The 23327-nt window shown below is 37.2% G+C and overlaps 1 protein-coding gene across 1 annotated transcript in view; it reads left to right on the top strand.

Moving 5' to 3' along the window:
- The window catches only part of MYO16 (myosin XVI), a gene marked incomplete at both ends in the record, with an annotated part of 485888 nt that overhangs the window by 304167 nt on the left and 158394 nt on the right, over positions 1 to 23327 (top strand). Inside the window, 3 exons of the mRNA XM_079722050.1 lie at positions 115 to 187; positions 17426 to 17578; positions 19113 to 19313. Coding sequence (XP_079578176.1) covers positions 115 to 187; positions 17426 to 17578; positions 19113 to 19313 — 427 coding nt within the window. The remainder of the gene's footprint in view (positions 1 to 114; positions 188 to 17425; positions 17579 to 19112; positions 19314 to 23327) is intronic.

Here is a 23327-nt window from a genome sequence, read left to right as displayed (position 1 = left end):
TTGTGTTTTTACTTCAAGTTGTCAGTGACACGCTACGTGGCTGTATTTCTCCATCCTAAAGTAGCAATGGGAAGCGTTAAGGATGCCTGTTCACTGTGTCCTCTTCCATTTCAGCTCGCAGACGTGGGATATTGGAATATTGGACATCTTTGGTTTTGAAGAATTTCAAAAGAATGAATTTGAACAAGTAAGTGGGTTTCTTTTGAAATTTTGTTAACTTGAATGTTTTTTTCAACTAATAAGGTATCTCTTTTTAATTCAGTGAAGACTATTTGCACTATTTCTTGGGAATATGTAATTAAAATAAGGAAATAAGTACTCTGTTTTAAATTAATATTCCTGGTTTGTTGACTTAGTCATCATTTTTATGTGGTCTTGTAAACCAGCATAATCCTTTTTTTTTTTTTTTTTTTAAACAGAGGCACTTATTTTAAAAGACGGCATTAGATGAAACCAGAGTTGTGCTTATGGAAATGCCATTTCAGCAGGGTCAGAGACTCGGAGGGTGTCTCTATTTGAAATCAGTCTGAAGGTCTTTAGAAACTCCAGCCAAAAATCAGGATGGAAATACTTTCTCATGCTAAATGCTCTTATTTGTAGTTTCAACTTTATGTGACATGTGTGCATATGACTATGGCCAACTCATAAAAATTCATTACAGAGGTGTTGATTATTTTTAATCTATTTACAATTTAGGGCGCTTGTAAAAGCACTATATTATTTAGGTATCTTAATAGTATAGTACGAATAGTTTAATCGAATTAAGTATATCTAAAAATTAAGTGTTAAGGGTAGAAATAAAAGTTGCTTTAGCAGAGAAGGAAAACTAAACCTGTAAGATGGTACAGGTGGGAAGAGAGAAAACCATGCTGCATTAAATTACGTGAAGAATTTCAAGTATGCAGTGTTTAGAGTGGTTACTGGCACTGGGTAAGGAATTAAATAGAATGAGGTTGAAACCCAGTTCTGCAACTTGTACTAGCAGAGCTGTCCTGGCCAAGATGAAGAATCTATAATGAGCTTTGGTTCCTTATCTGTAAAATCAAGATGGTAATAGACCTACGGAGCTGTGAGAGTGAACAAGATGACTGTTATAGAGGTTCTGGTGTCATTTTCCAGCTCACTGTACACATGTAAGAAATGGTGGGTAGCTACCTTCGCTGCCGTCAATGGGAACACCTGAAAACCTTTTCAGATTTGGCCTTTTTTTCCCTAAAAAAGTGGTTCAGGGTCCTCTGAGTAGATCTTAATCATGCCGACTCACTTAACCTAGGGTGAATCATCGTGAATCATTTCTCTACAAAACTTTACAGGAAGTCTCACCTAAAATAAGAACAATGAGACCAGAGATTTCTTCTCCCTTCGTGATTCTGTGTCCACGGATTAATGGAAAAGGGAGGACTTTGTGGTTCTATTTATTTATTGCTTATTATTAAGAAAAATAGTGATGAACATAGGAAGAGGGCAGTTAAAAGAGTCACGAGCAGGATGTCCAGCAAGAAACATAGGTCTGCAGGCTGCTTCTGGTGACGGATTTCTCAGTGCAAGTGTTTGAATGTCGTCTGGCAGTCTTATTGATTCCTTACATTTTTGCCTTAGAAAACATGCAGGCTCGGGTCTCTAGTGAGACTCACGGTTTCTTCATCTCCTGGTTAAGTGACATGCAGAAGTCACAAGTGGGAAGGTGTCTGCAAGGGCTGGGCTCCCAGCCTCCTGCTCCAAACCCAGACTCAGTATCTATCAAGTCTGTGCCGGCAGCTGAAATGTGCAAAACATTTATGTTATCTCCTGATTAAAATGTACTTATTTACTATAATTACATATACCCCTTATCATTCTTTCTTGCTGTTAAATATTTTAATTATATATTTTAGAATATATTCATGGCCTGAGATTTTTATTAACAAAGAATGGCATTTTAGATTTTAGATTTTTCAAATCTAAAGAACAAGTCTCTGTTAAATACTAAGAGCTAGTTTTAGGTACTTATGGGTAAAAGCTCAAGACCAATTTTTAGACCTTGATTACAAAAACAATATTTTTAAAGATGTACCTTTAGTTTGCTTGGCAGGTTTGTCACGCACGTTTAGCAAGTTTGCTAAATTATTGGGCGCAATATACCCAGGAACCATTTAGAAGGATAAAATTATTTTCTTTGTGGTTAGTCCAAATCTCATCTTACAGAGTATTTAGCAAATTCCTAAATTTGCCTGTGAGCTTTTTAAAGGTCATTGGTTTGAATGATACATTCTAGATTCTTGAGTTGCTAATAGAATGGTGCACTTCCTCATTTCTTATTCCACTGAAAACTTGCAACAGAATGATTAGCAGGTCAATATTATATTCAGAATCTAACCCAGAAGAATATTAGTGCCTTTATAAGCATCTGTTCTCTTCTGTTTCGAGCTTATTGACCTATCGGCTATTCAGTAGAATGTCCACGCCCACAGGGCTGCAGTTGTGTGTGGTACCGCATTGTGTATATAATACGAGCTTAACAAATCCATTTCAACTGAAATTTAAAGAGTAAACTCATAAGGAAAAAACCTTTAGTGGATTTGCTAGGGGCTTTTCTTGCTCAGGAATAAATGTATACTGTTTGACAATCATTCATCCATAAGAAATTTGACGAACAGGGACAATCTGAGGAGATACTGAGAAGCACTCCAAAGCATCAGCATGTCCAAGCTCAGTTTGCCCAAATAGCTCTAAATCATTACATGGAAGCTTGTGATATTTTAAATGAGAATTTGTTTCAGCTCATAGGAAATGCTAGTCCTGTTATCGCTGACTTTTAATAAGTCATTTCTATTCAGAACTAATTTATATAGTACAAAAAGATAATTTTTATAGTAAAAAATGTAATATATAACTCAACAGCAGTTTGATGCTTCAATGGAGGGAGCGCTAAATTATCTGAGTTCCAGAGTACAATTCGGGAGGCTCTGAATCAATCGCCCTGATTAGTTATGTAATTACATCATTACCAGGTCCTGTCTGCCATGTGATACTTACATCTCATGAATTCTCATTTCCTTTATTATGTATCTAGCGCTATAAACCTATCTCCTAATGCCCTAAAAGAAAAGCCTCTTTGATCAACTCTCCAACTTGACACAGCCAGGGAATTCCATTTATGATGCTTGAAAATCAGAAAGAAAATAACCAAGACAAAAGTTCCCTTACACATCGCAGTGTCAATGATGTTAGAAAAGTGAAAGCGATTCAGGGCACGATGTGGGAAGGAGAGGCAAAAATACTTTTAGTTCCAGAGACTATTAATATTTAGAAAGCTGAAAAGAAAGAATGAAACATTGCTACACACAATGTGAGGATTTGATAAAGTAGCCAGCTGTAAATCAGCAGGCAAAAGACTCTTATATGTTCTTAAAATAGTTTATCAGAAGACATAGAGGAAAGGAGAAAACATTTACATAGTCAAAAATCAGTAAATAGCCTAAATGAGGGCTAAAATACCCCTGAAGGTTGCATAATTACAGTTAAAAGTGGAAAGATATGCTGCATTCCTAGAAAGGCTTGATAGTACAAAGATCCTGATTCTCCCTAAGTTAATGTATAAATATAACCTGATGCGGTCTCACTACAAATAAATGAAGAATGAGTGACAGAATTAGAGCAAGTCAGTTCTACAGCTCCTAAGAAGTAATGAATCTATGCAAGGAGTATCAATCACAGCTAACATTACAAGAAGGGTGACAATATACCAGATGCATATCAAGTGTTCTTGTCAAGAAAGAAAGAAAAGAAGGAAGGAAGGAAGGGAGGGAGGGAGGGAGGAAAGACGGAGGAAGGAAAGGAGAAAACCTGAATATAATGAAAGGTATTGATGTAACTACTAATTATCAGAAACTGAGGACAGAGAAACGTGATAAACTAAACCACAAGAATTCACTCTGAAAACTCCAGACTGTGAGAAACAGTACAGGACAAATGACCTGATTTCTTCAACATATAAAATGCAAGGATAAAAATGTAAAAGAACAAGGTGCCTGGTAGATTGAAAGAGATCTAGGAGACATATAAATCGGTTAAATGTATGGACATTATGTGGATCCTGATTTGCTTAAGTATAAAAAATTATGAGTTAATTAATGTAATGTGAAATCTGGATATTTGACAAAATTAAAAAATTATCCTTGATAGAAATTATGTGATATAAAGGTACTATGGATACATTTTTTAAAGTTCTTGTAGCTTAGAGAATTATGCTAAAATATTTGCCAATTAAATGACACAGTGTCTGAGAATTGCTTCAAATGAATTTAATTTTGAGGGCAATATGGAAATGGATAAAGCAGAATAGGCCATGAGGTGGTAATTGTTGATAATTGTTGGAGTTGGTTGATGGCAGATGAGGTTTATTACATTATTCTCTTCACTGTTGAATATGTTTAAAATTGTCCATAATATACATGTACACCTCAGAGATTTGCAGGTTCGGTTCCAGACCACAGCAATAAAGGGAATATGGCAATAAAACTAGTCATGTGCATTTTTTGGTCTCCCAGTGCATATGAAAATTATGTTTTTACACTATACTGTAGCCTATTAAGTGTGCAATAGCATTACGTCTAAAAAAATGCACATACCCTAATTATAAAGACTTTATTGCTAAAAAACGCTAACCGTCCTCTGAGCCTTCAGCAAGTCTTAGTAGAAACATCAAAGATCACTGATCACACATCACCATAACAGATATAATAATAATAATAAAAGTTGGAAATATTGCAAGGATTACCAGAACGTGATACAGAGACAGGAGATGAGCAATGCTGTTGGGAAAATGGCGCTGGTAGGCTTGCTCGACCCAGGGTTACTCCAAACCTTCAATTTGAAAAACACACAGTGGCTGCAAAGCACAGTAAAGCAAAGCACACAAAAATAAGGTATTCCTGTGCTATTTAAAATAAATGAGAAAACTTTGAGATTATATAAATATTATTTTAATAAATGCTAGAATATGTTCTCTCCCAACAGTTGTAAATGCCAAGTGCTGCAGACTGCAGATCTTCGCAAGGGGCATAAAGAACAAAGCAGTGGAAACTAATGATTTAATATTCAATAATTTCCCCCAGTTTCCCACTAGACACATAACATGCAGCTACATATAATGAAACTTTTGAAGCTATGGAATCTAGTAAAATTCCCTATCAACAATTTGCTATAAGAGTGCAGAGAATTTGGAAAGAGAGCACATTTGTTCAAAGTAAAAGCTTTGAAACATTTCCTTGCTTACAAATTCTTTTCTAAAGAGTGAGATTTCCTGGAAAATCCTGGTGAACAGGACAAGCTTGGGCTAAGTGTTCAATGGTTTGGAAAAAGCCAGATGCCTTGACTTCTAAAGTTCCACGAAGTAAGATTATATAGTGTGTCAACCTCAACCTCAGAAAAGCCCCATAAAACCCTTAGCTGTGAAATCACTATCCTAGATATGATACAAAGATAAATCAAAGAACATATTAACGACCATCGGTTGAACTCATACCATGTACTGTTGATGTAGATAATTCCATTTTACAGATAGGAAAACTGAGAGTGCTATGGTCTCTGCTCTCTGTAAGAATGTGTTTTATCGGTACCTAGAAGGATGCATTTGTTCTGGCTCATCTGCATCAGGGTACTCTGTGGTTCATTCATTCAATAAGTAGTTTTTGTATATGTACCAAGTTCCAGACCCTGTACTAGGCACTAAGAAATGTATGACATTATGGTGAGGTAGGTAGGGTACAAATATGAGAAGCATCAATTCTAATTGGATATCTTGGGAGAAGGATTAGGAAAACCTTAATGAGGAAGAGGCTGCTATTTTCATCCCTAGTATAGCAAGTCCCATGTATTTTTTAATTGAAGTATAGTTAATTTATACAACGTTGTGTTGATTTCAGGTGTACAACAAAGTGATTCAGATATATATATGTATATATATATATATATATACACTCACACACACATATATATATATAATATATTCTTTTTCAGATTCTTTTCCATTTTAGGTTATTATAATACAAGATATTGAGTAGAGTTCCCTGTGCTGTACAGCAGGTCCTTGTTATTTACCTATTTTATATATAGTAGTGTGTATCTGTTAATCCCAAACTCCTAATTTATCCCTCCCCCACCCTGCTATCCCTTTTGATAACTGTAAGTTTGTTTTCTATGTCTGTGAGTCTATTTCTGTTTTGTAAATAAGTTCATTTGTATTATTTTGTTAGATTCCACATGTAAGTGACATCATATAATATTTGTCTTTCTCTGTCTGACTTACTTCACTTAGTATGATAATCTCTAGGTCCATCCATGTTGCTGCAAATGGCATTATTTCATTCTTTTTTATGCCTGAGTAGGATTCCATTTTATATATATATATATATATATATATATATATATATATATATATATATATATATCACATCTTCTTTATCCATTCATCTGTCAATGGATGTTTAGGTTGTTTCCATGTCTTGGCTATTGTAAATAGTGCTGCAGTGAACATTAAGTGCATGTATCTTTTCAAATTAGAGTTTTTGTCTTTTCCAGATATATGCCCAGGAGTGGCATATGGCAACTCTATTTTTAGTTCTTTAAGGACCCTCCATACTGTTCTCCATAGTGACTGCACCAATTTACATTCCCACCAACGGTGGAGGAGGGCCCCCTTTTCTCCACACCCTCTCCAGCATTGATTATTTGTAGACTTTTTAATGATGGCCGTTCTGAGTGGTGCGAGGTGATACTTCATTTTAGTATTTAGTCATAGCTCATGTTCTGATAGTGATAGCTATTAGGTATCAGTATGATATATTTATTGCTCAATGAATTGACCTATGAATATAAAAATATTTTATTGTTAAATATGCAGATTCTCAAATCATGCATACGTTAAATATCTAACTCTGTCTTAACACATTTTCTGCTCTCTGATATTGAATTTTCTGAAATCTTTTCAGGAGCTCACCAAGCTATTGATAACACAGTTTAAGAAAAATTTGAATAAGGAATTTTTTTTTTTTTTTACATAGAAGAACCCCAGTATAGTCCTACTCAGGTTTCTATAGAAAAATACACAGAGTAATTAAGTAATGAGATGCTATTTTAATGTACTTCTTATAATAATATTGGATTCTGTGTTTTAAAATACTGTGGTTAGAGGTCCTCAGGCTAACAATTTCTGAAAACTTGTTTTGAGGAAATAAAAAATGAAGTAGAAGAAAGCAATTTTGACCATGTAAACTGTACATTTAATGACATTTTTTTCTTGAAACCTTTTAACTTAAACAATATCACCATTTTAGAGCTAAAGAAACCAAGGCTCAGATAATTTTTTTTTTTTTTTTTTTTTGCGGTACGCGGGCCTCTCACTGCTGTGGCCTCTCCCGTTGCGGAGCACAGGCTCCGGACGCGCAGGCTCAGTGGCCATGGCTCACGGGCCCAGCCGTTCCGCGACACGTGGGATCCTCCCAGACCGGGGCACTCGCGTCCCCTGCATCGGCAGGTAGACTCTCAACCACTGCGCCACCAGGGAAGCCCAAGGCTCAGATAATTTAAGTAACTCAGGGAAAGACATGTAGAACCAAGATCTGGTTCCAGAACCAATGATCTGCACTGTTTCCAGTTTCAAAGGTTCTTTGAAAGTTAGACTTAAAGATTTATTATTATTGTATATTTTCTAAACTTTAATTGCTTCCCATCCATAAGTATATTTTTTGTTTTTCTCTTAAGACACAATATTATTTATTCTATTACTTATAGAAGCAATAAACTTTGAATAAATTTTATGTGATATTGTTTTTTTTCCATAGTGGAGTTTTTCACCAAATGCATTTTTTTAATCCGAATAAATAAGTTAGAGAATGCAGGTATATCTTCTTCCTTGTAAAGTGAAGGCAGACCTCCTTTTATTGCACTTTGCTTTATTGGGCTTCACAGACACTGCATTTTTTACAAATTACAGTTTGGGGGCAACCTTTCATTGAGCAAGTCTACTGTCACGTTTTGGTAATCTCATAATATTTCAAATGTTTTCATTACTTTATATTTGTTATGATGATCTGTGATCAGTGATCTTTGATGTTACTAATGCAACTTGCTGAAGGCTCAGGTGATGGTTAGCACTTATTTTTTCGCAATAACTTATTTTTTAATTAAGGCATATACATTGTTTCACACATAATGCTATTGCACACTTAATAGACTATAGTATAGTGTAAACATAACGTTTATATGCACTGGAAAACCAAAACATGCATGTGACTCGCTTTATTACCATATTCCTGTTATTGTCATGGTCTGGAACCAAACCTGAACTATCTCTGAGGCCTGCCTGCACCAGGGTGGTTAAAAGGAAGTGTTACAGAATGTAATAGGGAGAATATATGGATTTGAAAATGTATATCAGGTCACTTTACAGAAGAGTGAATTGAGTTCTTTTAATGACAACTAACCAGGAAGAAGCTCAGCTTTCCAGCAGTGGCTGTGCAGGTGCAAAGGCCCCAATGTGCTGACTACGAATACGGTTCCATTTAGTTTTCTGCTAATAATCACCAGTGGCTACAATTTCTAGAGCCCCTGCTATGAGTCAGATGCTTTTCTTGTGTGATCACTAGCTCCTGCAGCAACGTTCTCAAAAAGCTAAGGGACGTCCCAGAAGCCTTTGCGGGGCCACGTGGGAATTCAGATGCAAATCCATCTGGTCCCAAAGCAGTGTTCTTTCTGCCATTTTCTTTCTTCCTTTGACACCTCAGGACCAGGGCTCTGCAGTCTGTGATTTTTTTCAGTATCTCTAGGCTTTGCATTTAATCCTGGATAATGACAGCTCTTTGAAAAAGACAATTATTTCAGTACCATTTGTATTTTTCAATCTGACGTTAGCAGATTGTTACGTAGAAAATGGCAAGAAAATTAGCCAATAGGTTTATTGTTGGCTGACCCCTTCAGTCAATCCCTCAAATCCCTGAAGAGTGGTGGTTTTTATGTTAAAGGAGATTATAGGCATGAGTTACACGCATTAAAATATTGGATTTATTTTATGAATCTATGTTGCACTGAGTAATAGAATCCTTAAAAGAAATGCTGGAGAGAGAGAGAAAGTGTTTTTTTTAAATCTGTGTAAAACCAGTGTCTTTATTCCTGTGAACTAACTGCCACCTCTATTAGCTTAAAACCTATTGCACAGAGTTTGATTTGAAAAATCTCAAAGAGAAACCAGGGGAGGAAAGGGTGTTTGGTTCCTTTAAGAAACAGTAATCTACCAAAAAGGGGTGGAAGGTAGTTTGGTTTTGGAAAACCAAAAAAACAAACAAGAGCAGAAGCAGGTCCCCGCAGTGCCCTGGGCCCGGGATCTGGGAATGAGGCTCCTGACACAGGACTCCAGCAAGGGAGCAGCCCTGCCACGCCACGTTCCCCAAGCATCAGGCTCCTGTATTTATGGAATAATATCAGAGTGCTGGCAGAGGTGGTCTTTGTCCCTGTTAAGTCAAGATAGATGGTGCCGGGAGGCAGGGAACATGTCCTTTCCCACACAGGGGTGGAGAGAAGAAAGGCTCTACAATAATAGGAATTTCAAAGAAGGCAAAATACACTATAGAAGTTTAAGGCTGAAACAGATCGGAGACATACTCTTCCCTCATCACCCCCACCCCTGCCATTTTATAGATGAGATGCTGAAATCAGGAATGACTGATTGGTTGGGGAAACTATATACAGTGGTCTCGAAACCCAAAGAGGCGTTCTTCCAAAGAGTAAGTTGGAGATGCAGAGTACACTTGATACAGTGAAGGCCCCAGGAAGGGCCCCTGCAGAGAATACTATGGGCTTGGCTTAGTGTTTAATAGGCTTCTGTTGTGTGGTTTTTTAGACAATAGTAATTGACGTCTCATGCAGTTAATATTCTGCTGAACATATCTGAGAAATACTGAATATCTGAAACCTCACGTCATTCCTGCCCCATCAGATAAAAATGGGTTAGCAGACATGTGGTCTTGTCCAAAGCCTCCATAGGACATTTAGTTCACATGAAAAGGTCCTTGAAATCTGGTCCTATCCAAAATGTCCTTGAGCATATTTAGCCTATGCCAAAAGGTTTTGGACAGGACCAAATGTCAAGGACCTTTTGGCATGGACCAAAGGTCTTACTGGCCAGATATCTGAAGGACATTTTGGACAGGAACAAGCGTCCTTTAATGTGTAACTGCATGATATATGCATCATGTGTATATATGCGTGTGTGTGTATGTATATATAAACTGATGTGGAAATCGGGTAATGGATTGTGTATGCCATCATCTATCTCAGTGTGTTCAATCATGTCTCCATATTAGAATCACCTGGAAAGCTTTCAAAATATATCAGTATCTGGGCCCTACTCTGATTTAATTGGTTTGGGGTCAAGCCCCGACATCAGCCTTTTTTAAAAGATCCCGGTTAATTCTAATGTTCAGTAGGATTTCGAATCCCTGTCTAACGCCTGGAGCTCTGTCTTCAACTGGAGTGAGCTTCAATTAATCTCCACTTTAATTCTGTGATGCGTACATCATGCTTTATTACATTTTTGCTTCAGATAAATTTCACTGAGTAATAAAAGTAAAGGGAGAACGGTTGGTGGAAATTTACTCAAGAAATTAATTTTGTCATTAATACAAATGATAGGCCATCTGGATAAGCCATGATAGTCTGTTACTAAAGACTGTTTTCAAAGGGGGCATGATTTTTATTATTAAACCACTCAGCAATGGCACCTAATGTACAAAGCATGTATTTTAATCAGAGAAGGTGCATGTGAATTAAACAGCTCTTAATAACTGTTCATTATCATTTATGAATACCTACCTTTTACCCACATTCAAGTCTCCTCTGAGGAATTCGTGGGAATTTAATGAAGTCCAAACATAATTCCGATGGATAGAGTTAAAAAGTAAAAATGATGATTGTTTTGCATTGAAGTCAGTGATATACTCAATTATTGATGGAGATTTATGCTTCTAGATACATAAACTAATTTGCCTTACAAATCTTTCATTCTATGTTTCTCTGATGGTGTTTAAACACACCCGCATATGCACACACAACACAGACAGCTCAGTGAAAATAAACCAAGAATGTGCAGGCTTTTGTCCTGATTTTGGCCACCATTTGGTTGGCGGGATATATTTTTCCACTTGCCAGCAAGGTGCCTGCCACAGGGCGATATGTCCACATTCGTCCCCTTAGCTACCTTTCCTGGCAGTTCTGAAGTTCATGCTATTAACACTTCTTTTATATTTTAACTTTTGTTCAAACAGTGAGTGCTCTGAACAGTTTAGAGCAGGGAAAGGCAAACTGTTTTAGTAAAAAAGTTTAATGTACGCCTTGCTTCAAAGTGAGTTTGAAAAACAGTCTACTTCAAACTCCATGCATTCCCCGTGATTTCCTTTAACACCCAGCTTCGCTCGCCTCTCTTAGAAAGGCAGGTCCACCTTCAGTTTCAGGAAACACCCCTGTCAAAAAAGCTACAAGTCAAAAATCACTCCACAGGCTGCTCAGCTGTACACATCTAGCCGGATTTTTCCTTGGGGATTTTAATAAATGACTTCTTCTTTCTCCCCAGAATACAAAGAACACAATGTACAATTAAAGGTTCAGATATATTGTAAGGATCACCCCATGTCACCAAGTCCCACCGGACACTGCAGCTTAAAAATAAAGCTTTACTTAAAAAGGAAAGCTCAGGAGGGAAGCTATATGTTTTATGAATCATTTTGACCAGGAAAGCATTCAACTGAGTTGCTCTGTTCAGAAGCACAGGCCAAATCATTTTTTTGTTACGCAAAGATTGGTACTCTGCTTTAGACTTTCCTTCCTGGAAAAAAAAAAAAGTAGAAAAAAAAAAAAAGAAAGACTAGAAGCCCTTTTCCAGCTCTTTCTTAAGATTGTGGCTTTATCCACATTCACACTTGACATCAGCATTCTTACTAAAACAGTGGATCAATTCAGTGAAGCCAATATTCAGTTCAGTAAAACATTAGGAAACAAAACCAATTAAAATGTCTAGTTTTTATTATAAAAATGCTTGAGTCAGCTGAAACACTACAGCCAGGTTTATATACAGAGATGGTCAGATATAAAGTCAGAAGCAAGAAGATTTAGTCAGTTGTCATCAAAAATAATTTTTGTAACTGCAGAGCTGAGCTCTATTCTGAATGCAAAATGATGAGAATTCTATTTTACAATATATGTGTCATATATTATATAACTTGTATATTTTATAATAATTATTATATTTAATGTGTTTGAGACATCCACATCTGCCTAGGTATTTTCAATTAGAGCATCTCAAAATGAGGGGAAAGATAAGTGTCATATAATTTGGATATTTCTTCTATAGTAGAGAATCAGCCGTTGGTGGTCTTATTTCAGAATCCTTTATCAGACGTTTTTATTTTTTCCTGCAGTAACAGACATCATGTTATTTTCATGGTTTCTCCATTTATTTCTTGAGTAACCTATTTCCCAAAATATATAACATTTAGCCACACTTTCCATGACTACTTTTAAATCAAACTGCTGAGATGTAACATCTATTTGTGTTGTTTTAAATGATTCAATGCATATTTTAATGTCAAAAAGTTTGAAAAATTACAATTGTGTGTATCATCTAATCAAAGAGAATCTTTTCCAGTGGTTTCATTTCATAATGGAGTCATTTATTTTCTGTACATTTACTGTAAATATTTCACTCCAAATTGAAGAAATTTCTTTATAGCATTTCTTAATCTTTGGTAAAGAAATTATCTCAGGACCAAAGGAGTTTATCACATTATTAGATGTGAGGAACACCTCAAAATATTATTTTTTAAGCAAATTGAATATTTTTTTAAATTTTTCATTCTTACCCTAACAACAATTTTCAGAAATTTCTGCTTTTCATTTATGGTTAAAATGACAGCAATAAGAAAATGTATTCTTTCACAGTGGGCTACTACTAGGGACAGATGCCACACAGTTTTATAGAAAATGACTTGTCTTTCCAGAATCATTCCTAGAGATTAATACACCATAAGTAAGATTAACATAGATCTTGATTTATCTATTAACATAGATCTTGATATCACTTAGTTTTTTTTTTTTAACGTCTTTATTGGAGTATAATTGCTTTACAGTGTTGTGTTAGTTTCTGCCGTATAACAAAGTGAATCAGCTATACATATACATACATCCCCATATCTCCTCCCTCTTGCGACTCCCTCCCACCCACCCTCCCTATCCCACCCCTCTAGGTGGTCACAAAGCACCGAGCTGATCTCCCTGTGCTATGCGGCTGCTTCCCACTAGCTATCTATTTTACATTTGGTAGTGTATACATGTCCATGCCACTGTCTCACTTCATCCCAGCCTACCCTGCCCCCTCCCCATATCCTCAAGTCCATTCTCTACATCTGCTTCTTCATCCCTGTCCTGCCCCTAGGTTCTTTAGAGCCATTTTTTTTTTTTTAGATTCCATGTATATGTGTTAGCATACAGTATTTGTTTTTCTCTTTCTGAGTTACTTCACTCTGTACGACAGACTCTAGCTCCATCCACCCCACTACAAATAACTCAATTTCGTTTCTTTTTATGGCTGAGTAATATTCCATTGTATATATGTGCCTCATCTTCTTTATCCATTCATCTGTTGATGGACACTTAGGTTGCTTCCATGTCCTGCCTATTGTAAATAGAGCTGCAATGAACATCGTGGTACATGTATCTTTTTGAATTATGGTTTTCTCAGGGTATATGCCCAGTAGTGGGATTGCTGGGTCATATGGTAGTTCTATTTTTTGTTTTTTAAGGAACCTCCATACTGTTCTCAATAATGGCTGTATCAATTTACATGTCCACCAACAGTGCAAGAGGGTTCCCTTTTCTCTACACCCTCTCCAGCATTTATCGTTTGTAGGTTTTTTGATGATGGCCATTCTGACCGGTGTGAGGTGACACCTCATTGTAGTTTTGATTTGCATTTCTCTAATGATTAGTGATGTTGAGCATCCTTTCATGTGATATCAGTTAATTTTGATGGGACAATTCAAGGGGATGAATGTGCTAGATTGTATGAGGTATGAGGAAGGAAATATGTTTCAGATGATATTTAATTACTGAATTCCAACCCTTCCTTTGCCAGCTCTCATGTGCAGAATTTATGGGTCTGTATCTGTATTCAAACTCTTTTTGCCTTATCAATCAAGAATTTAAAGTTAAATGTCCTATATGGTATGTTCTCAAATGAAGTGACTATATTTTTAATATTTTTATATTCAGGGAATTGATCCACAAAAGTGTGAGTTTATTTAGGAAACATTTAGTTTTAAATTTAAAAAACTTTCAGCTTTGCATATATCTCATGAAATCTAGTTGTCAGGGAGCAGAGGGGAAAAGCTCTGGTTAACCACTGGCCAAATCAGATAGAAGGAAGAAAATTCAAAAAAATTCAGAGATCATGGATGGAGTGGTAGAGGAAGAGATGATGCAAAAAAAAGGGGGATTTTGCAAGTTTGAACAAATTCACTCAAGGTCTTCAGGTTTTAACATAACTTCCAAGACAGAAGCAATGTGGCATAGTTATTTTATTTTTAACTATTTTTTCAGGTTTAAAAAAGGAGGGTTTAATTAATTATATACAAGCATGAAGCCAGACAAGGCAGGGGGCAAGGAGTCACCGGAAAGCACAAGTCCCCTGGGGCCCTCCCCTTCCCCTACCTGCTAAATAGCTAAATAGCTGGAACCAGGTCCCAGTGACCACCACTCCCTCCAGGCCCCTGGACACCCAGCTCCCTGGGTCCTCAGACTGCAGTCCACCTGCTGCAGACAGGCACTGACCAGGGCTGGGACAATCAAGGGGACATTCGGACAGACACATTTTTTTTTGGTTGTTTTATGTCAAGCTATTTAGTTGGGAATGGGAGATACAGATAACAATTTTCCCTCTTTCTTGTTCATTTTCTTAAACAGAAGATCTTATTTTGTAATAGAATGCAGTAGAGAAGCTTATTCAGTCTACAGACATTCACTGATCACCAAATTTACAGAAACCATTTTTTTACTATGAAACAGAGAAACAAGAAAAAATATTGGAAACAAGGGCAGGCACCCTGGGCCATCATTTTTGACCTGGAGCTAAGAATTATTTTGGGTTTTCTTTGTGTGTCAATATATGGTATTTAGATCTCATTTAAATATGTTATTTAAACATCGTATTTGGTATATTTCTACTTTATTCTCCACTTATTATATTAATAGTGAAATATTGATGTATGTTCATCATCCAAATAATGTGACTAGATTAGGTCATAAGAGCTTCTACATTTTCAGGTCTCCAGCTTATTCTTCCATCAGGGTAGTCCTGCGTCTGCAATCCTGTTATGCTCCAATCACCCTGTTTCTGAAGATGTTTGAGCTGCCTCTACTTACTCAAAAAATTCTGGTCCCAGCAAGAACTAAAGAATAGAACTTCTCAGCAAACCATTCCAGCCTCAGGACGAACTCCCTCTGTGTGCTGACCCATGCCCTGCATTCCAATATGTTGCTTCTTTTCTCCTCTGAAAAAAATTTCCCTCTAAGATTTCTTTGTGTCCCTAGAATCTCGTAAATTCCCATCCTCCCAAATAGCTAGGTCTATGAGAAAATGGAAAACTATGCGTGTGTTATTCCTAATTTATTAATTGCCACACCCTTATGGGCAGGCCTAGACCACCTGTATGGAGAATTAGGGCATTTCTGGTGTTGGTTATGGGGGGCGACTTGGCTTGCTGGTTGGAAGCTGGAATGTAAGGGCTGCTCTTATGTGTCCAGGAGAGAAGCCATGAGCTCCCAGCAGAGGGACAGGAATGTCTGAGAGGAGTCTTACTTAGCAGGTGTTGTGATGATACCAGACCTGGGAAAGAATTTGGGCACGTGGACAAGAGGAACCCAGGGCGGTCTCTCTTTTTTTGGGTGACTATCCCAGTCTTGTGCGATTTACAATAACTTTGGCATTTACTTTGTATAAATACATCCCATTTCACATTAAACATAATCCTAAATATTGTTCCCTTTGCAAATGAGATCTGATTTCCATTTACAAACGCTTTATCGGTAACTTCAATTTATATAAATTATTCATATTTAATTATTTTCAGTAAGTTACATAATTCTAAATATTTCTAAGTGACTTTGAATTCTACCTAGTATAACATAGTGCAGATGGGGGAACAGGATGGTCTGTGAAACTTTCTGAGCTCACAAAGGTAGTAGGTATAGAAATGGGTGACAGGAGGCCCTGGGTGGAGTTCTGGACCACTCCAGGATGGAGTCAGAGAAGGAGATGGACAAGGGGTGGTCAGTGAGGTAGGAACCAAGAGAGTGGATATCCTGGAAGACAGTGGAGGCAGTGCCCCAGGGAAGCAGAGGAATCGGCTGTAGATATCACTGGGAGGTCAAGGAAAATGAACATGGAGGGTTGAACGCTAGACTTAGAAATGCACATATCACTGGTGACTTCTAGAAAAGCCATTTTGGTGGAGCAGTGATGGCAAAAATGACCTGGTGGGGTTTGAATAGTGTGGAGGACAGGAATTTGAGAGAAGAAAAGACAACTCTTTTGAGGTTTTTGTTATTAAAAAAACAAAAAAAGCAGAAAATAGAATAGCCCAGAGGGAAAGCAAGACTTCATCTTGGCTAGATTTGTGTTATTTTATTTTATTTTCTAATATCTTAAGATATTTTTAAGTTAAGAAATTAAAACTGTAAGAAATAACACATTTGTTAACAAGTGTTGGTGGGGTGTGGAGAAAAGGGAGCCCTCCCACACTGTGGGTGGGAATGTAAATTGGTGCAGCTACCATGGAAAGCAGTATGGAGATTTCTCAAAAAACTAAAAATAGAGCTACCATGTGACCCTGCAATTGCACTCCTGGGTATATATCTGAAAAAAACAAAAACACTAATTCGGAAAGATACCTGCATCCCAGTGTTCATAGTAGCCTTATTTACAATTGCCAAGATATGGAAATATGGAAGCAACTTAAGTGTCCATCAAGAAATGAATGGATAAAGAAATATATATATAATATTTGTTGACAAGAGCCCAAATATATATTCCTTTTGGAAATATTTCTTAAATACTCAAATATATTTTAGACCCCAAATTTGTAAGTTAATGCTGTAATTATACTTCTTGTTGTTTTTAACATGCTCACCTTCAATTGTGTAATCAGACCATACAAAGTCAACAGCATCAAGTGAAGCTCTTTACTATGGCTTCTTGGGGACAACTGTAGTGCGACATCTAGATACACTAACTGTGCTGACTGTTCTTGAGTCAACATTTCACTGGTCTGAAATGTGTCCTGGAACCATGGATCTGCATGCCGAATCATCTTGTGAATTGTTTCCTTTTTCCCCACAATAGCTCTGTGTCAACATGACCAATGAGAAGATGCACCACTATATCAATGAAGTGCTTTTTCTACAGGAGCAAACAGAATGTGTACAAGAGGGAGTTACCATGGAAACGGCTTATTCTCTTGGTAACCAGACTGGAGTTTTGGATTTTTTTTTCCAGGTATTCACATAATATAATTAGATACTTTACAGGATGCATGCATTTAAATATACTGGAGAGAAAGAACTTTCTTTCACAGGGCCTTACTTTGAGGATATCTTTATGGGAGACTCAGATATTTCTAATTTACTTATAATCTTTCAGTGTTGATTGAGGAGCACATGACCTTTCTCTGAAAGGGCATTTGAAGGATTACCAATTGATTAAACAGACAACAAGTATCAGATCATTTTGTTATAAAAAATATTCAGCTGCAGTTATGTCGCTAAAACTCTCCTCTTGGCATAGTTATAAATACCCATTGTACAAATATAATATTTTATAAAGTAACTCTAAGACTAGCAAGACCATAAAACAAATTCAGCAGAATCTTGTTTGTCTCCAAATTTCTAAGTTTGAATATGGAAAACCTTGGCAGAAAAAAATATATATATAAGTACATATCATCTTAGTATTTCTGCAGGTGTTTATGCTTATCTTTATTGTTTCTACCTTACAAAGCAAGAATCTTTGCCTCAATATCGCCATCATAAAAACAGAAATCTATCACACAAACATCAGTCTCTATCTACTAATATAAGGCTTTATATAGATTCACCAGTAATATTTCTAAAACACTTGAACATTGTTTAAAACTGATACCATTTCGCTGTTGAGGAGAATAGTATATAATTTTCTACCCTTTATTTTTATAAATGTATACTTACAAATTACTTTATTCATTTTCCGAATATGTGCAATGTTCTTGTTTCTGGTACCAACTTGTCAACATTCCTTGTTTTAAGTACAGAAGAAGTTCTCTTCCTCCAGAAAGCCCTCCCTCTTCATGACACACATAGTATACAGTTTACCTCCTTAAGGTTATAAGATGGGTTGACAGTAATATATACTTACCTGTATATGGGAAGCCTTGCGTACCCACTACCCCCCTTCTCGCTTGCTGCTATGTCCTTGACTGCTAAACCGCAGCCAGCAGAATGAAGTTATTTCTGTCTCTTTGGTTATCACCCTTGGGGTCTCATCATTGGTATGGTTATTTCAATAGTGGGACCTCATCAGTATGAACTGGAAATGTCAGTGGATATTTCTGCTGCTACTCCTCTTTGATACCCCCCAAAATGAGATGAAAAGACATACTAAGTATAGGGTGAAACTTGCATTTTTACCTATAAATAGGTAGGTCTATATACCAGAAAGAAAACATACAACTTTTCTGTAGTTGGAAATTTTATTTTTATTAAGGTGAGAATATATATTTCAAAAAAGCCAGTGTTTTAATGACTTTAAAATACACTTATTTATTTTCAATTCCTCTAATCAATAAATACTACTGAGAACCAACACGACATCAGAAGTTTGCTAGGTGGTGCGGAGACGGCAATGAACAAAAATAGACATGTATTGATTATACAGACTAATTTATTTTCTCAGTGCTTGTATGAACATGATGAGGATGTAAGTGGTATGCATGAGCAATAACAAAAATAGCAAACTGAGTAATAGAAGGAAAATACTCTCTCTTCTTAACTTTCAGAAGCCTTCTGGATTTCTCTCTTTATTGGATGAAGAAAGTCAAATGATTTGGTCAATGGAACCAAGTCTTCCCAAAAAGCTACACAGTCTTCTAGAATCCTCAAACACAAATGCAGTTTACTCCCCCATGAAGGATGGGAATGGGAACCTCGCCCTCAAAGACCAAGGCACAGCTTTCACCATTATGCATTACGCAGGACGGGTGAGTTCCGAGAACTGAGCCATTTATGGTATGCGCTAATGGGCCAAAGGTCTTAAGAGCAAGCCTTAAAGGTTTTGATGTTTTAGATTTTTGATCATTGAAACTGGGTGAACAACCCACCAAATGTTTCTTTCCTAAGCCTGATAAGGACTTAGCATTTCAGAATGTGGGTGATGAAGCATGCGGTATGATTCTTCTCATAACGTTTCCCTATTTATAACTTAATACGAGCAAAAGAGACCTGGATTTAATACAAGAGCTCTTCCATAAAATTTGGTATATTTTCAAAATCCAAACAAACATTGGACATCTGAGTTTACTTACCCTCAATATAGTTGTTAGTATTAAATTACTTTTCCTAAACCTAAGGAAGAAAGCAACTCTCCGATCCCTCTCCATTGCCTAACCAGCTTTGTAAAACATGCTTCCTTCTTCAAATCCTTCAAGGACCGACTCTTATCTGTCTAAAACATGTCACAGTCCTGAGGCCAGCCTCCTATCAGGCTTCTCTGAGCTGGGCCCTGTCACTTCCTCCAAGGCTTACCTGCCACAACTCTCCTCTGCAAAACCCCTGTTCAGGTTCCTTTTTCCAATCCACTCCCTGTTTTCCTGCAGATCCCTCCCCCCACGCGTGATGTCTCTTCACACTCAAGCTGGAAATATCCTCCTTGTCTTCTTCACAAGGTCAAATTTTATCCATCTTTTAATGCTCACATCCACATCCCACTTAATCTCCGATCCAGCTTCCATCTATATTTAATTCTTCCACTTTTGCATCTGTAGCCGCCAGACTTTCCTCCCTGTTTGGGATGTAGCACAAATAACATTATTAGGGGTTGAAACCCCTAGTCACTCTATCACTCTCAGTGTATTTCGGTTCACTTCAGCCAGTGTTTACTGAGACTCTACTATATGCCAAACCCAGGGCACTAGAGGATCAAAGATGAGTAAACCGTATTTCTTGCCCTCAAACGTGTCACAGTCAAGTAAGGAAAAGGAAAGTCAACAAATACTTCTGCTATAATTTTCTCATAGCAATATTAGTCATATTAACAAAATTCCCTGTTACCACAGAGAAGAAAGAATGTATTTGGCTCCAAAAAAGAGCATAGAAACATTTTCAAGAGGAGGTAAAATGTGACCTTGGCCTCTAAGGGGGATGCTGAGCTGCCTGAGACTGTGGGGGAGGAACATCCCAGTAAAGACAAGGGCTTTTGAAAACGAATGAACCGTGCGTCTGTCTGGATTCAGTTGCAAAGGACAGAATCCTGCGTAGCTGTTCAAGCAGAAAATAACTTCAGTGCAGGAAAATCACTGTCGAGGGGACTCTAAGTTGAACTTTCAGAAATGACCTTAAAACCACCCCACAGGACAGGGCTCCCTCTGTAGTTAGGGCCACGTCTTTGATCAGGAAGCCTGCAGCCTGATTGAGAAACTGCTGCTACAGGTACTGACTCCCAGTAACTGCTGCCACCTAAACCAGTAAGAGGCCCATTCCCCGGCACTCAACAAGGAAGAGTCAGTAGCTGAGCCTGGAGCCTTCGGTGCTGGAGAAAACCAACATCTCCTGGACGTGCTCACCAGGTAAAACACAGACACAGCAGAAATGTAGCCTCCACCACTTCAACTTTCTAAATCTCGGGCAGTAGTTCAGACAGGTGGAAGCTGCAGAACGAGCGGACCCTAGCTGCAAAGGAGTCTGGGAGAAGTAATATTCGCACTTTCCAACATCTGCAGAACAGGAAGTGACCAGGATAAACCTAACACTCCACCATTTCCACCCATATCACAGTTGGGAAATGGTACCAGACGTTTGGTCAAGTGTATGGAGGTTGGTAGGAGAAAAGTCTAGGAAGGTTGTTTGTGGTGAAACCATGAATAAATATGCATGTACCCTCAAGACTTTGTCCTCTTGACAGTGTTAACTTATCAGATGTTTTTAGACAGGGTGGGGGATGAAGTGAGAAAACCAGAGGACATGATGTAGGTAGGTTGGGAAGAAAGGAAGGGGGACAATGGAATCACTCCAACAAGGACTGCGTTTGAGCCAGAGCGGCAGGACAGAGTGGTGGCATTCCCAGGGAAGAGTGAGTGACTGAATGTGTGGAGCCAGGGAGGGGACACAGCTGGAGATGACCCTGAGGGCCTCACCCTGTTGACTGATGGAGGTTGTTTTAGGCCAACCAAGAAGGGAAATCCTGGAGAAGGAGGCTGTTTGGAAGGAAAGATATTCCACTTTAGATGCTTGGAATTTGAGGTTCTTAATGGAAATTCCCATGAGATGCTGAAAATACTTGACACTGGGAGGCTGGCTGTTTGTAGAAACCTAGTCATAGTTTGGGAAATGTGTATAATTGCACATGGAGAAGAGGGAGAAAGATGTTAGTAGGAAAGAAAAGTATTACAGAAACGAAGAGAAAAGAGACGTCTGGGTCAACAGGAAGTGAGCCTCGACAGGACACTTAGGCCAAGGAACACCTTTGTGAGGAGTTCTGGTGGGACGGTGCCATATGATGGCTTAGTGGATGTGGGGAGGAAGTCAGTGGATGATTTTATATAATAAATAGATATCCTCAGAAATTATCAACTATCCTTTAGAGTTGAGAGATTTAGCCTTTACATTTTTTTTTATAACAGTAGCAATCTTTTAGTCCTATGTGCAGATTTTTTAATCTATATTTTCTTTATATTAAGAATTTACTAAAGAATATAGAAACAAAGATACTTGCATAATAAAATAGCATGTTATTTTACTTTTCAATTCAAATGTTAGAACACTAGAATACTTTCCAATTCAAAAGCTTTTGTGTCAGAATTTTTTTTATTGAGGTACAGTTCATTTACAATGGTGTGTTAGTTTCAAGTGTACAGCAATGTGATTCAGTTACACATAAATATATATATATATTTTTTTCAGAATTATAGGTTGTTCTAAGATATTGAGTGTAGTTCCTGGTGCTCTACAGTGGGTCCTTGATGTTTATTTTATATATAGTCGTGTGAATCTGCTAATCCCAATCTCCTAATTTATCCCCCCCCTTCCTCTTTGGTAACCATAAGTTTGTTTTCTATGTCCGTGAGTCTATTTCTGTTTTGTAAATAAGTTCATTTGTATCATTTTTTTAGATTCCACATATGTGATGTCATATGATATTTGTCTTTCTCTGTCTGACATACTTCACTTGGTCTGATAATCTCTAGGTCCATCCATGTTGCTGCAAATGGCATTATTTCATTCTTTCTTATTGCTGAGTGATATTCCATTGTGTATATGTACCATGTCTTCTTTAGCCATTCATCTCTTGATGGACACTTTATTATGCAAGTATCTCTGTTTCTATATTCTTTGATAATCCCCAGTGCCTAGGAGAGTATCTGGCACATAAAATGCACCAATAAATATTTGATGAATAAATGAATTATTTGATACTTAAAAATAATTTATTGAATTCATAGGATTTAGTTGAAAAATTACAATAAGGTATAACTAATGATTTTGGAAAATTATTTTTCTGTAAGTTTCATGGAAGCTATCTTCAGTCAGTATATACCTGACCCGCCTTGTAAGTCTGTGCGTCTTGTATGCTGAAGACATACTAGAGGTTCAGTAAGTGATAATTGCATTAAACTGAATGGTACCAAGCTTTGGAATAAAGTTTTGCTTGCTAATTATTGTATGTTTGCATTTAAAAAGTATTCTACAAGCACCTAATAAAATGTCAATGGTTTTAAGAAAATCTGGGGAAAAACAATGAGGAGTTTGTGTGAATGGAATCATTTCACTGAGTTCTGATAGGGATAAAGCAAAGCAGAGAAAGCCAGTTGATTAGTTGCCACATAGCTAAAGCCCTGTGGAATCAGGAAATTTCCTGTAAAAGCACCTTTATGTTTTAAAGCAGGATTTTCCATAATTGGAGTCAATTTTGTGGTTTTATAAAAGTCTTTCATTTCACTGAGATGTACTAAAGAGTCTTAGCCCAAGGACTCCCTGAGGACTCATTCACATGTTAAAGT

The sequence above is a fragment of the Hyperoodon ampullatus genome (assembly GCF_949752795.1).
Source record: "Hyperoodon ampullatus genome assembly, chromosome: 16".
NCBI classification, from domain to species: Eukaryota; Metazoa; Chordata; class Mammalia; order Artiodactyla; family Ziphiidae; genus Hyperoodon; species Hyperoodon ampullatus.
This window is presented reverse-complemented; position numbering and strand designations above follow the sequence as displayed.